The sequence below is a fragment of the Pteropus medius genome, unplaced genomic scaffold (genome assembly GCF_902729225.1).
Source record: "Pteropus medius unplaced genomic scaffold, Ma_sr-lr_union100, whole genome shotgun sequence".
Classification (NCBI taxonomy): Eukaryota; Metazoa; Chordata; class Mammalia; order Chiroptera; family Pteropodidae; genus Pteropus; species Pteropus medius.
Window position 1 is genome coordinate 12,839,095 of NW_024347788.1, and position 15,742 is coordinate 12,854,836.

Consider the following 15,742-nt stretch of genomic DNA (forward strand, 5'->3'; position numbering starts at 1 on the left):
GCGCGTGTCCATCCGCTCCTGCCCCTCCCCGCACACGGGAGGCCCTCCGCCTCCAGCTCCTTCGTGAAACTGAGCTCTGCTCAGCTTCCTGGGCCCTCAGGAGACTGGGGACACATGCCAGTGGGAACAGGGGCGTCCGAGTGGCCTCCCAAAGCTCCTGTCACAAGCGCCCACGATGGATGAGACACGGCGCTTGAACCTGGCCCAGCGGCCACGTGGCAGCATCTCCCCGGCAGCTCATCCTGCGGTCGGCAAGGATGTCTTAGCTGAATTCTAGCCACCTCGTGGCCACCTCATGGCCAGCTGTCCCACCTGCCACCTGCGCTGGACGACCATCGTCCTGTGGGGCCACATCGGGGCTCCAGGGCCCTGTCCCAGAGGTAAACGGGTCAGCCCAGTGTTCATTTGTGAAGCGTTATCATTTAACTTGCAGAAGTCTACGTGTTTTTAGTCTCATCAACTCAGACTTTTCCTTTTTCCTTTACGTCACTTCTTCGGATCATTCTTTCATATTGAAACAAAATACTCTTTAAATAATTCTTTAAAATTAATCCTGTTGTTTGAAGTTTTGTTCAGCCAAGGTAAAGATATGGGATGTGTTAATAAATTAGCTGAGACTTAAACACCTGTAAAAGAGCCCCTTTCTTCTCACGCAAAATAACCTCTGCACTGAATGAGCATGCGAAAAAGAACACCTTTTTCATTTTATCTGGGACTCATAATCTCATCGATCCGTTACCTCTAGAGTTTTATCGTGTCAGAAAAGGACCTAACTCTAATTTGCATTTCTTCAGATATAACCCGCTTCTTCTTCTGGGTTTGTGTCTGAGATCTCACTGGGGGAGGGTGGTTTCCGAGTGCTGAACGGCACAGCGAGAAGACGCGCCCCGTTTCTCCACCCCGCCTTACGTGGGTCATACGTACTGTACTGTTTCACACTCTCTTCTCCGCACGAATCAGGTGCAAAACAATGTGCCTTCCATTATTTTTCTAATTATCGATCCTGAACCCTTTGTTCCGGTTATATCCTGACAGGCTTTAATATCTTCAGCTTTTGTCTGTAGATCTATAATTTTCTCTTGCAATTATCTAAGCTTTCGGTCCTTCAGAGTTCCAGCTAAATTACTCCATGTCTCTCCCGTTGGTAGATTCCAGCGTTCTGTAAATAGTGATTCTGCATTTTGACACACCTGATAATGCTCTGACACGTTCTGCAGGATCGTATCGCGATTCTTCAATTTCCGGTCTCGTTTTTAATAAGTTGCTATCCTGTGTCACCCATCTGAGACTATGTCAGTAATTTTCTAGATGATGCAGGCGGTTCTCTGGCTGCTTCAGTCCAGGGCCGAGGAGTCCTCCGGGGGTCTCAAAGGCGTGCCCGCTCCCCCCGCAGAGCGTGTTTAACGCTCCTCCGTCGCTGCTGCTCACCCCAGGTGAGCCGTGATCGCGTGGTTGTGCTGTGGGTCGTCTCCGTATCTGGGACAAGTTTCGTGTCATGCTGGTGGCTTTTCCTTGAGGGATTTCATCTGTCACGTCAGTGTCCATCGCACTTGACTTGTTCCTTCCTGAGATTTTGCGGAGCCCTCTCTCCTCCTTCAGATCCCTTACTAATTCAAAAGAAATGTGCACTTCTGTTTTCGTTGTGGCATCATTTACGCCAGCCAAGAGGAGGCGGCGACGGATGTCCATCCACAGACGCGTGGGTGAGGAGGAGGTGGTGCGTGTGTACAACGGGATGTGACATAGCAATGACGTGGATGGACCTAGAGAGTGTCACGCTGAGTGAAGTAAGTCAGCCGGAGAGACAGATTCCGCGTGGTCTCACTTAGACGTGGAATCTGAAAACAAAATCAAACAAAAAACAGGTTCGGAGTTGCCGTTTACAGAGGATGAATAAATCTAGGCAGTAACCTACAGCACAGCGGCCACCGTCGATAATCCCGTGCAGAAGGCTGGACGTTGGCTGAGAGACGGCTTCAGGTGCTCTCACCGTGCAAAAACGTGGCTGTGTGAGGACGTGTCGATTCGCTTGGCCGTAGTAATCACTTCCCTATAGCAAATCTTAATGCAATACGCCTTAAATACACACGCTTTTGATTAAAGCTGCATCCTCCTGTCGAAATCACTTTTCGTTTGCATCTCTCGCTTTGCTTGATTGAGAGTTGATGGTGCGTTTCATCACAAACGCACATTTTGCTTTTGTATTTGTAGACAGGCATATTCCGACAAACTAGACCAGACCAGGTCTACTACGGGTTCTCTTGTTATTAGTGTGGAGTAACCATAGTCCGTTGACCACGCCGCTGATGATCTCTCAAGCTAATTACCTGCAAAAGCCTGACATCCTTTGCCTTGGCTTGAAAGAATTACAAATGGCCATTTTATGCTCCTAATGAAAGCAGGCTCCCTACCTGTGGCTCATTACCAGTCAGCCAGCGTGCCCTCGGGTCTCGCTGGATTAGCACTGCCTCCCAGTGGGGCTGTCACACAGGTGGAGACTGAATAAACGAGACCTCCGGGTCTCCGTGTGGATTCTTTAGTTCTTCTGTTCGCTCCTATTTGATGGGGTCACTTACAAATCAACCATGACAAAGAGCAAAAAGTGAGAGAGAACGGTCCTCGGGTACCGAGCGTCGTATGCCGTATTCGTACTGGTTTGCGACAGCCGTCGGCCTCCACACCCTCTGCAGTCAGATGGCTAAGAGGGTGCATTCCTGCAAAACGGCAATTTGAAAGAGCGGATTTTTAAAATAAATTATCATGGCTGTATCACTAATTTCAGTAAGAATTTCAGGTAGCAAATTCGTGTGCTCCATACGCGCGTCGCGGGGAGGCGCTCCCAAGCAGAGCTCAGCCAGAACCGCGATGCCACACGAGACCTCGGTCAGAAGCCAGGCTCCCCGGTGCCACTCACTCCCGCCCTCCCGTGCGTTTAGCAGACGGGCACTTGGGGCCTCTTCACGAGGGTCCCCTGTGCTGTGGTTTCTGTGCCGCCCGGGCTGTCTTCTCGTTCCGTCCATTTCTTCCTGTTTCTCTCTCTCTGTCTATCCCTACCTATCTACCTATCATCCATCTATCTATCAATCATCTATCTATCTATCATCCTCTCTCTCTCCGTGTCGTCCAGGGTTTTTTATACCATCTCCAACTCACTTTTCCCTTCGCTGCCATATTGATCACCAAAGGAAGCATTACGTCTCCCAGGCGAAAGGCTCCTGTGCTCTCAGAGAGAAGGTCATAGTCCTTGGAGCCGCGGATACCGTGTGTCACACAGCAGCTGGCTTGTCTGCAGGTCCCGGTGCTGATCACGGGATCAAACTGTTCTTAAAACAAGACACGCCACAGCTTGGCCGTGTGGAGCACAGAGGGTGACCTTCTAACCTCAGAAGGACTCTTTGCATATGCTAATATAAATAATTACGTGAAATCTGCATACGTTACTCTAAAAGTGTTTATTTCTTGGTTCTGAGTATCCTCGAAATACATCTCACTAACTACAGTCCACATTTCTTATGCTTGTGCTGAGTCTATCTGTCGGTCATTCCAGACACTGTAAGTGTTAAAATAAATATTTGACAGATATTCAACTTAAAGCGTAGGTTAATTTCATTTTAGAGCTGATAATACATGTCTTGGAAGCCGTAGCAGTTTTGAATTCCATACAGTTCTGTAATCGAGGGCTCTCAAATGCCTACGGACGTCCACATCATTTCTTTAAAAGCCACGCGAGGTCACCGGAAATTCAGCAGCGGTAAGGAGCGAAATCCAGACCGCACCCGGATGCTGGCGACGTTTAGGTCCTGGGCCGTCGCTGTTACGCTAAGTCTCTCTCTCTGCCCTTGACGCAGGTCATCAAGCTCGCCTTCGAGGAGTTCGAGCTGGAGCGCGGCTACGACACCCTCACGGTGGGCGACGCCGGGAAAGTGGGCGACGCCAGGACGGTCCTGTACGTGTAAGTGTGCGCTTCGCCCTCCTCTGCCCGCCACACGCGGCCGGCCCGGCGCAGGCCCCAGTCCCGGCTCCGGAGTCTGACGGTGTCGCCCACGGGAAGTCGAAGGCGTTCCGACTCTGGCTTCCCATGGGAACTACTTAGGATTGTATAAATGTTTTGTTTTTTTTTTCCCCCCTCAAAAAAAATTGTTTTAATAATGTGGCAATAAGTAGAATCGACAGACACGTAGAAAGTAGAAACGATGAGCTGCTCAAAGCGACCCTCCCTCTCGGCCCCCGTGCGTCTTACCTGTGGTAGCACATGGTCAGGGCAGGTGTCTGTTTTCTAGAATAGTGCCACGTGTCTTGCAGAACCCCTCGCGCTCCGCGAGACGGCCTACTAAGAGAGGCAGGGACCGTGGGGAAACGGAGCCGGGGTGACTCGCGGTACCTCCGTGGAAGTCAGCACCCCGCGTCCTGGCAAAGTCCAGGCAGCCTCGGTGTGCGGACGGTACGTGCGTCCTGCGCTGGCACCTGCTACCCGGGTCACAGGCTGCTCCGCGGCTTCACGCTGGGCGCCGGTCACCTGCAGACGCAGGCCGTGCGGGCAGCCCTGTCGGTGGCACTATGACATCCGGTCTATCAGAATCGGAACTGTCACGCCGGGCTGTCTTTGCTCGCCGGCATCGTCGGCACGGAGGGAGATGCCCGCGCAGCCTCCTCACCTGTTCCGCACGCCGTGCAGGTAGCGTCCTGCCGTGGCTCCTGAGATGACCAGGCCGGATGTGGCTTCCGCTCCGAGAAGCGACTGCACAGTGCCCTCCTGCTTTTTCTGCGTCTGCTATGCATGCCTGGGGACTTCTCTGCATTTGTGAGAAAGCTTGCCCCAGGGAACTAACTACGTGTTATTCTGCTAGAAAACAGAACCACGCAAAACACACGCCGGCAGTAAGGAGAAGGGGCACCGGCCGTCACGCACACGCGCCGCGTTCGGGCGTTTCCCGTGACATAGTCCACGTGACATAGTCCAGTGTGACACGCAGCATGGCGGCCCTGCCGTCTGCGCCCACAGAATCCCCGGGCCTCCCTCGCCGACTCTGGAGACACACCCTTTCCACAGATGACAGCCCGGACACCTTTCCCTGAGCACGCGCCCTGTCCGACCTTCTAATTAGTCCGCTGCTGCTGCCGCTGCCAGTAACAATTACAGCCATGTCCCGGCCTGCGACTGAGGATGCCGAGCACTGGTCCCAGCACAGCTAACGTTCATCACTGCCTCTCATTCACCGTGCGCTGTGCCGAGTGCCCAGAGCGTGTCGCCTCCCTCGGCCCCCGCCTTCCTCCTGTGAGTCAGGGGTTCATGGGAGCCTCGTCACGTGACGGTGTCGGTGAGGCTGAGGGTCAGCCCCGCGCACTCTCGGAGTCCGTGGGAGCAGGCGGTCGCTCCCTGGCACCTGTGCCTGTGTCGGCAGCCACACGGCCGCCGTGCGCACCGTTCTCTGGTGGCCCCCAGTCCTGGCCCCCCTTCACCTGCAAACCGCTCCGAACGAGCTCATCGTCAGACGTGTTTCATTTGCCATCAAAAAGCATTTCCAGCAGAGGAATCGCGAGGTAGGGTGTCTTCGTTTGCGATCTCGTGCGTTTCCCGTCGCCCTCGGGAGGGTGTATCCGCGTGTTCTCCTGCGGCCGTGAGCGAGCCCCTATTCCCCGCGCCTCGTCAAGCAGTGACTCTCTCCTGCCTGATGACGAGCTAAAAACTGCATTTCTCTATAAAAGTGTGGGTGCCCGTGTCCGTGCTGCTGCACGCGCCCAGCCTGGCGCTGGCTGGAGCAGGTGCGTGCTGACCCGGCGGGCAGCGTCGGGGCCTGGCGCTGCCCTTTACCGTCTCCGTGACCCTAGGAGAAGTTACTGTGCTTCTCTGCACCTCTGTTTCGTGGCCGTGAGGCGCATCTGGTAAACACTCCTGCCCGAGGCGAGGAGTAGCCTGAAGGGGCAGTGCAGCCCCCACGTGAAATCGCTCTGCTGGTGCCATAATATCTCAGTTAAGGGAGGATGCCACTATCACGGACGGGGGCATTTTCTAATAAATGTGAACTACGAAATATAAATGTAGCAAAGCAATGCCGCATAAAGTCCCCGAGGCCCCCGCTAAAGCGGTGACGTCACGCCCGTTGACAGAGCCGCCGCCGGCTACGTGTCCCGTGGACACACGCGTTGCTAGAACTTCTTCTCATAGCTCAAATCTATAAACGAAAAACTACATAGCCAACCGAATCCAACGGAGGTGGCCTCTGGGGAACGTACTGTTCCAGACATCAGCTGGGCATGGCGTCAGCTGCAGCGGCGGAACGAGGCCCTACGTGCCCGGAATCACGGGAGGAGGGCAGGGCAGGGCAAGCATCGCGGCGATGTCTTCGCACGAGCAGGGGTCCCAGAGAGCATGTCCGCAGGCCCCTGCGTGTTCCTACATGTCACGCTGTTCTCGACGTGCGGCGTGAAAGCGAACCGGGGAAGTGGCCGGTGAACCGGGGAAGGGGCCGGGGAGCCAGCGCAGGGACGCACCGTGCGTCCCACAGGACCATCGGCTCTCGCGATTCACGTGTCACATTAAATCTACGCCACGTACCTTCTTTATGGAAGGCTGGCATCGCTCCCTCAGGCTCAGATTTTATCGGTGCCCTTTCTTAATGGAGTGCGGGGATGCAAGAATTCTATTCAGATCTTGATTTTTCGGAGAATTTTGGAATGCGCGATAGCCTAACCAGCTCATCCTGAATACGGTCTTAAAAATTCGAATTTCCGACAGTGGCTTTTTATTTTATTAACTTTCTTGGAAAATAAAAATAAAAATAGAGAGAATGACAGAGTGTTGGGGGCCTCTCTTAATGGTCCGATCTTCCCAAGACGTGGACGCATTTCCTCAGGATGCTTTTATAGGACGACAGACTTCAAATGAAACAGCAAATCTCTACCGAGACCTTTTCATGCACATACGTGGATAAGTGAGAACAGCACCCGGGCACATTGCTCCCCGCGGCGTCCCTCTGGCTTCTGCCATTGCTAGCGGCTGGCGACCAGGAGGCAGCGTGAATTTCAGGAGGGCCGGGCGACCGTGGGCACAGGCTCCAGGTTTTAAACGTTCATCCCTCTGGGGCTCAACGGCCAGCCTCAGGGAGGTCCGAGCAAAGCGGCGTGTCCTCTGCCGCATCCGCAGTCGACGACGAGGACACTAGCTCTTTCTCACGGTCGGTCGCTCTGTGATTCTTGAAACTGCTTCTGGCTTTAGAAGCTGCCCAGGCCTCCGGGCCCTGTCTCCCCACGCCCCCTCGCCGTCGTCCCGAGCCAAAGGGCGCCGTTCCCTTCTTATTAAGAGACCGTGGGAGAGCCACGGACAGCCGCTGAAGGCCGCCGTGCGAGTCCGTGTGCCCCAACAGCAGCAGAGGATTCAGCCGCCGCACTGGCCCGTGCTTGGAGGGGCGCAGGGGCGGCTCGAGTCGGGGTAACTGCGCCGAGGCGGCTGCGTGACGCTCCTGAGATGACGTGTGCCGGGCGGCTCGGGCCGGCCTCCGGGGCCGTGGCCTGTTCTCCGCTGAAACGGCGTCCATCGCGAGCACCCTGCGCGAGCACCCTGCACCCGCCTCTGCACCCGCCTCTGCACCCGAAGCTTTCTCGACGGCCTCTTTGAAGAAACATCCGTTGACTTCAGACCTCGTGGCAGGACCCAGAGGGAGGTGGCAGTAGGCTTTGGGGTGGTCGGCACGGGGAGCCGGAGGCTGCGCACCGTCATTACCCCCTGGCGGGGTGTGCGGGGGACACCCCACGCAGGAAACCACAGCGTCAAGGTCATCTGTTCCCACGGGCCGTCGGAGAATGAACAGACTGTGGGGTGCTGGCATTTTAGTTTAGGATGGCAGCAGTTTCGGGGTGTTGGAAAGCAAGCTGTCCCCAGACCTGGGGAGGGCCCGGGAAGTCGCCTTGAAGGGCAGGCTCTCTGCAGAGGAGAAGTCACAGGCCCCAAGGGGAGCACAGAGCAGCTGCGGCGCCCGCGGGACGGGGGGCGGTGTCCTTCCCGTCAGCTGGGGGCCTGGACAACCTGAGTCGTGTTCCCGCTGTTCTGCCAGTGACATCGCCAACAGCGACTCACCACGGCTGTTTTCTCTGGGGATCCAGGAAACGCGTGCCGGTCCTTACACGCCGGGAGCCGTGGACCGCTCCTCGGTGCCCCATCGGGCCGAGAGGGGAAGATTGCATTGTGTACGTTTGACACGAACCTCGGAAGTGAAGTTATTGAGAACAGAGCACTTACCCCCCCAGGGGGCACCCACTACCTGTCAATGAGCCTGGCTCCCTGTCGCACGCCTTTCAGCCTCGGGGGGTTATTGTAAGAGTAAAACAAAGTGGTTCCTAGAGACCCGTTTTAAACACGCCAAGCATCGGGCGCAGGGAAGACGCAGCTGCATCGCAGCGGCCATCGCCCCTCTGTGTGGTGAGGTGAGGCACGCAGGAACCGTCTGGAAGTGCGGGACTGGAGAGGGAAGAGGAGGTGGCAGCGTCGCTTACGGGACCCGCCCGTGCCCGCTTCGCCCGCGGCAGCCCGTGACACGGGCGTTTCTGCCATGGGCTCGATGGAGCCCAGGACGGTCTCAGCCACGGCCGCGTACTCAGCAGGCAGCCTAGCCGATCTTGCGACTCAAGGTGTCCGCACAGGGTGACCCCTGTCGCTGGCCAGCCCCCCAGGCCCTGCAGTGGCAGCTCTGAGCAAGTTCGTGGTGAAAGCCCGCGGCCAGGCCGCCGACCCTGCTGCCGTTCGCCGGCCTTGACTGCGGAGTCCTCGTCCTCACTCGTGCTCGCTTGTGCCTGTAGGGACTGAGCTCTGTACGGCTTTGTCACCTGTCTGAGTTCGTGTCCCACGACCACAGCCCAGACATGGGACACTTCGAAATGACAGAGCTCCCTGAGGTTGGCCTCGCGTCCTCACATCCGTCCCCTGCACCCTGTGCGTGACTCCACACCCACGGTCTGTGCCCCGTCTGTGCCCCGTCTGTGCCCCGTCTGTGCCCCGTCTGTAAGCCGTCACCGGGGCAACACCTCAGGGGCTTGTGGGATGAGCTTTTCTCAGCCCATGGTCTCCCGGACGTCACGCACTTCCGTGCCTCTGTCCGCCTTATCACCGAGTCAGGGCCCTCCGTGTGGACGTGCCACCCACTGCAGGTCACCTGGCCTTGTCTACCACGAATAAAGCTGCCGTCGCCATCTGCGTACTGGCTTCAGCAGGGACGTGAGTCTGTGTGTCCCCCGGACGGGCCCCCGGGAGCGTGCTGGCTGAGCTGGGGGTCGGCTGCGTGCTGTCTTGGTCAGAGACTGCTGGCCCGTCATCCAGGGCAGCGGCGTCACCCGCATCCCACCAGCAACGTCCGGGTGGCCCGGGTTCTCCCGGCTTCGCCAGCTTTCGGACGGGCGGCTAGGTCTCCCTGCTCCTCCCGGCATGCAGGGACGTCCCCTCGTGGTTGTGGTGTGCAGGTCCCTGGAGGCTGACGATGACGAGCGTCCTTCTCGTGCGCCTTGGCCATCTGCACATCCTCATCGGTCATTTGTGCATTTTCCGATTAGATTGCTTGGGTTTTTTTTACCGTTAACTTTAGAGAGTTCTCTGTATTTTTTAGGTAATAGCTCTTCGTAGGATACGTGGTTTGCAGATTCTTTCTCTCGGTCTGTTACCGGTCTCCTTATCCTCTCCGTATGGGCCGTCACAGACTGAAAGTTTTTAATTTTGAGGAGGTTCACTTTATAAAGTTTTCTCTTTCCAACTTGTCATTTTGGGTCAAGTCTAAAGAGTCTTTGCCTTTTATGGCTGTTTGGTCTTTTAAGCTAGTCTGAGCCTGTGCCATTACATACGACTTCTGGAATGACCTTGTAGAGGGGTCTAAAGGCGTTGCTGAAGAATGCATTCATTGGATTAAAAAAAAAAAATTGAGAGTTGACCATTCTTTTCTCTCAAACCTTGAACGACTTTGTGACACTCCTTTCTGACCTCTGCGGCATCGGATGGGGAACCACGGAGAGCTGACGGGCGTTTTCCGATGCCACGAGTCATCCCTCGCTGCCCGCTTTCAAGACCTTGAGCCTTGTCTTTCATTTGTGGTTCCGTTGTTTGCGTGTATCCTCTTTGAGGTTCACTTGGCGCCTCAGAACTGTAGGCTTATGTGTCTCCCCAAATTCGGGGAGTTTTCACCAACTACGTTTTCGATGCCCCTCGAGCCAGCTCTCTGAGACTGTGATGGCGGGAAGGCCGCGGCTGTGCTTTCGCCCCGCAGGCCCCCGCGGGCGCTCGCTGTCTCTCTCGGTCGGGTTCTCTCTGTTGCTCCGTGTAGGGAAATTCTCCGATGCCAGCGACAGCATCGCACATCGCCTACCTGCAGCCGCTACTTTAAGTTTCCTTTATTTTATAATTTCTATCTCGCTTTCTTGTAGCTACTCTTTGCTGAGGTTCCGTTTGTTCGTTTGTTTATTTGATTTCGGAAAATTTGCGAAGGGTTGCTGAGGCATTTTCACGAATGCTCGTTAGGTAAATCCCACACGATTCACGTTAGGTCTTTGAGTTGTTGTCTTTCCCTGTTCGGGTTGTGATTTTCTCGGCTCTGGCGTGAGACTGTACCCCGGCTTCTTTGTCTGACGTGTCGGGATACGTCGGGCACAGTATACACCCCTCCTTTAGCAGGCAGCCACCCTGCTTAGGCTCAGCAGGAAGCCCTTGGTCATTTTGTGGGCTGGGGTTCCAATGACAGGTTAATTATCGAAGCCTTTAAAAAGGCTTGGCCTCGGGTTAGTTTTCAGAGTCAGCTCTGCTTACAAGTCAGAGGTCCGCTCCCGTCTGCCTGTCCTGACTCTCTGTACCGGCACGTGGCGTGTGCAGGAGAAGCGTCCAGGTGCTTGTCCTCTGTGCCGTCGGGCCCGCCTCTGCTCCGATGCGCCCCCAGGGCCTGCCCAGCACTGCGCTTCAGCGTGCGGTCATGTGGTGTGACCAGAGTTTACCTTCCTTCTGCCTTGGTGTGTTGCGGGCTAAGCCGGTGACGCTGTGGCCCTCGTGGCTACGTTCCTGCCAGCTCTTAGCCAGGATTCGCACCGTGACCTCTGAATCCCACTGGGAGTGTTTCCTCTCCTCCCCACTGCGAAGTAGTCGAGCCCGGGGCCTGAACAGATCACACTGTGTCACACCTCCTGGCCACCTCCAGCTCACTGTGCATCAACCCACTTCCTGCAGAATTTATGAAATTAAGGGTGTTAAAGAACTATCAAGACTTAAGGTAGGTGACTTTTAGGCCAGTATTTAACATAGGAGTAGAACGTACTTTTCAATAACCCAATTTACAATCCAAGTGAGTATTTTAAAGGCTTATCACCCACCTTCAGATAACTGCCAGTAGGATGCAGGTGTAAATTACTCCAGGTGCTATGTTACATCGATTTCATGTTTTGATAGCTTTGTGGCATGCCCAGAGTTATTTTTTAATCGCGGGGTTTTATTTAATATACATAAAGTCAAATAGAAGTTTTGGGGGTACAAATCTCCACATATTAACACATACACAGATTTGTACAGTCTCCACCCAAATCAGGATACAGACCAGTTTTGTCAGCCCCTAAAATGGTGCCTTTGTAGACATACTCTCTTCCGCCCCAACCCCAACCCTCCAGACGAGGCTCCATCACCATCATTTCACTGTTGAGAATGTCACATAAGTAGAATTATCGCCTTCATAATCTCCGAGACTGTCAGGGGACTGTGAAACGCCACAGGTCGGCAATTTCAGACGAAGTTAAATATTCAGTTATCACGCGATCCAGCAATCCCACTCCTAGGTATTTACACTAGAGAAATAAAATTTACTCTATATAAATGTTTATTATATTAACTCTGTACGTAATTGCAAGGAGCAAACAAACAAACAAAAAGCTGGAAACAATGTAAGTATCCTTTAGCAGGTGAATGGAGAAATCCCCCATGGTGTGTTCATGCAGGGGAGTTCTAACTAGCAACCCCAAGGGACAAACGCTGACCACAACCACACCGGAAATGACAAGGCGCCATGTCGGGTGAAGTAGCCAGCTTGATTCAGCCATTCCTTTGTGGCAGACACATTCGATGCACGTATGAAGCTGCGGACTCTTAGCCAGGGCCGAAGAGAGAGCTGCACAGAGCTCTCAAGCGCACTGTGACGTTCCCAGCAGCCTCAGCATTGTGAAGTCGCTGCGTCGTGTGGGGGCCACTGGCCTTTAAAGAGCACTGGTTCATTTTCCTGCGGAAGAGGCTGGAGTTTCTCCTAATGCAGCGTGCCCGGATGTAGGGAAGGAACATATGCATAATCAAAGGTCGCTTGCTTCATTTGGGTTTGCGGCTCAACCTTTCTCCTGACTGCAGTAAGACTCATCAGACCACTGTAGGCAAGGCAGCACCCCTCACTGAAATCCGTAGAAAAGAGAATGGAATTTTAGATCTGAATAACTCAAGATAATTTAATATAATTATTTCATAGATGAGGGAATTGACATAGAGGTTATTATAATTTTGCTAAGGTAATGGGGTGAATTAATAACAGAGTTATTAGAAAACCCCAGATGCCAAGTCTTCAGTGTGCCAAGATGAAACAAAAGTTTACATCCTTACTTGGGAATAATCCTATAAATATAAACATGTAGTTTTTGCAGTAAATGCATAAATGAAAATATAAATTAATCATTTATGCATTTATTCAAAAATTTTGCATGTTATATGCCAGAGTCTGGGGATACAAAGACCAAGAGACATGAGCTTTCTCTCGAGAGAGCTCAGGGTTTGGTAGAAGACAGACGTCGAGGGAGAAGCCTGTGATACGCTCGTCTAAAGTGAAGTTCCCGCGGGCTTCTGTGGTAACCAGCACATGAATGTCCCCACGTGGCCTCACACAGCCTCAGAAGTGCCCCCGAGATCCTCAGAGTCTGAAAGATTCTTCGATGTTATCCAGGAAGGATGGGCAACCGAGGCAGGAATTCCAGTCTTTGCCAAAACCTGGAAGCCAAGAAACGCCAGCAGTTCTGGAGAATGGTTAGAAAGCCAGGGCGTGTGGCCCAGGCTGGGGATTCCAGCAGCAAGGGACAGACGATGGAGAGCTAGACCCCTTACATACGACGGCTTCGCTCCCCAGAGAACACGTGATTATGGTTCTCTAACGGATAAACCAAATCACTTAGTGATTCATTAGAATAATTTCATCTTTCAGTTTAGATCAAAACATGATGTACTATAAAGTCAGTTTGGGAGAAAACGAAATTGTTTTAAAGAAAGCATATGTGTGTAATGAGACTGCTAAACTATTTTATCAAAACCAGAATTTTAGTTTTTAGTTATAAATTATTGAAAAACGATCCTGTTTCAAACAGACGAGCAGTTGCAAATTGTAACAGTAACACTTGTTTCTCTGTTTTAAACAAATCGTTTGTGAGTGCTGGCAACTAAAATAGCACTGGATCTAGGAGGTCACCCTCCCAGCCTGAAGGGGACTGAGTCCCACAGAAGGAAGATGGCCACACACAGCTTCTCTGGTGCTTCGTGCGCAGTCTGGTGTTGAATCAAAATGACCTGAAAGGCCCAGAAACAGACCCCGGTGACGAAGAGATGGACAATTGAAAAAGGACGAGCTATCCAGACATCGCAGTTATCATTCAGGGACTTGGATAATGAACTACAATTCATGTGTTAAAGAAAATAAACGAAATTTTCAAAGAATGTGCCAGAAAGCTATCTATAACAGGAAATCAAATGGAAGTGTGAAAATTTAAGAATTTGAAAATACAATATCTGCAATAAAGACCTTGATATATATGGTTTGAATTGGAAGATAGTTTAGTAGAAAACACTGAAAATGAAGTGGAAAACAATGTGTGTACAGAACGTATGTACAGAAGGTATAACTGGAGTTCCAGAGAAGAGAGAAGCGAATGAGGCATCACCAATATTTGAAGACATAATCGCCAATCAGTTACCAATACCAGTCACACATTGAGGTAGAGATTCAAGAAATTCTACCAGTCAGGATAATACCGAGAAAGCCGCATCCTGGCACATTGTAATAAATCTTCTGAAAAATAACACAAGTTCTTAAAAGCAGCATGAATAAAGAAACAGTTTCAAAAGACTAAGTGTGAGCTCAAGAGAAGTCTTCTCAATAGAAACAAAAGACGAAAAGACAACAGAATGACATCTTTGAATGTTGGAAAAAAGAATTAGATAAAGATAAAAGCGATAAATACGCACAAATGAGTAATCAAAAAAGGGAAAACAATAGAATTAAGTGTAATATCAGGTATGTAGTAACTAAAAGGCAGAACTGATCAGATAAAACTAATATAAATAAACTGACTAAAATAATACGAAACAATCTACGGCGCTTACACGAGACAAACGTAATGCGCATGCGTAGAACAGTTGGGCGGGGCTTCCGAGCAGGGAGCGCGGCGGCCGACACTGGGCATGCGCAGTCCGCGCTCGGGGGCCTGCGGCGCTGCAGGAAGCGCGCGCTTCGGGAAGACAGATTCCCCGAACCCGGGAAACGACCCGTCCCACCGGAAGAGCGGAGAAAAAGTTCTCGGGACGGAAGTTCACACCCAGCGGCTGCGCGTCACTCTCCGAAACACCGTCTTTGGTTCCGACGTGCGGGGGGCGTTGCGCGAGCTCCCGCACGCCTCGCAGTGGCAAAGGCGCCCGCACCTTCCCGGGAGGACCCGGGTGCTCCGTCCCGCCCGGGGGCGCCGCTGCGGCGACGGACAGAGCAGGGGACGGATGGGGCAGGCCGTGCGTTCGGAGCCCCGGAGCCGCTCGGCCGAGGGCAGAGGTGCCTGTTGCGTCGGACACATTCGTTTTGGCTGCACTGGCTTCTTTCTTGCACGTTTCCTATGTCCACATGCCTTCCTGTGGGCCCGCCGCGCGGGGTCCGTGTCCCTGGTCACTGGCCGACACTGGGCCGTGCCCCTGTTTGGCTCATATGCTAGGAGCGTTTCATTGAAATGTCCGTTCGGTGTGGCCTGGACATTAACATGCAGAGAAAATGTTCAGCGGATTTGCCGAATCTGTTTCAGCTGCGCAAGCTGTGCGTCCTGTGAGTGATCTCAGTGTGTGCTCACCTTTGGTTACCTGTATACATGTTGCACCTAATTTTTTTTTTTTAGAGCAGTTTTATGTTCAGAGCAAAATCGAGAGGAAGGTACGGGGTCTCCCGTACAGTCCCTGACCTCCCACGAGAACAGCCTCCCCCATTGCGACGTCCCGCTCCAGAGGGGACGTGGGTGATGACTGGACGCCGGCACCCAGAGTCCGCAGCTCACCTGAGTGCTCACTCTCGGTCTCGTGCGCTGTGTGGGCTCAGACAAATGTATAATGACACGTGTGTGTCATTGTGGTCTCGCTGCCCTAAAAATCCGGTGCTCCCGATTTATCCCTCCACATCCTCTGACGACCTTTGACTGTCCCCATAGTGTTGCCTTTTCCAGAATGTCATCAACTTGGAATCACACAGGATGTAGCTTTTGCAGATGGACTATTTTCACTTAGTAACACGCTTCTCATCTTCCTCCAGGGCTTTTCATGGCTCGTAAGCTCATTTCTTTTTAGTGCTGAATAATATTCCGTCGTATACTGCACTTTTGAAAGAGATTTTGTGGTAAAGGTACATGCTAACCCCTGACTAGACATTCTGAGCACTCTGTGAGTGAACCGGGACATGTGTCAGCTTAGAGATGCTTTCACGTGGGTGGCGTGGGTGCTGTATGACGGTGCCCT

At 52.9% G+C, this 15,742-nt stretch overlaps 1 protein-coding gene across 1 annotated transcript in view; it reads left to right on the plus strand.

Moving 5' to 3' along the window:
* Positions 1 to 15,742, plus strand: part of CSMD1 (CUB and Sushi multiple domains 1) — a 1,293,618-nt gene that overhangs the window by 1,006,996 nt on the left and 270,880 nt on the right. The window contains exon 11 of the mRNA XM_039877340.1: positions 3,849 to 3,952. Coding sequence (XP_039733274.1) covers positions 3,849 to 3,952 — 104 coding nt within the window. The remainder of the gene's footprint in view (positions 1 to 3,848; positions 3,953 to 15,742) is intronic.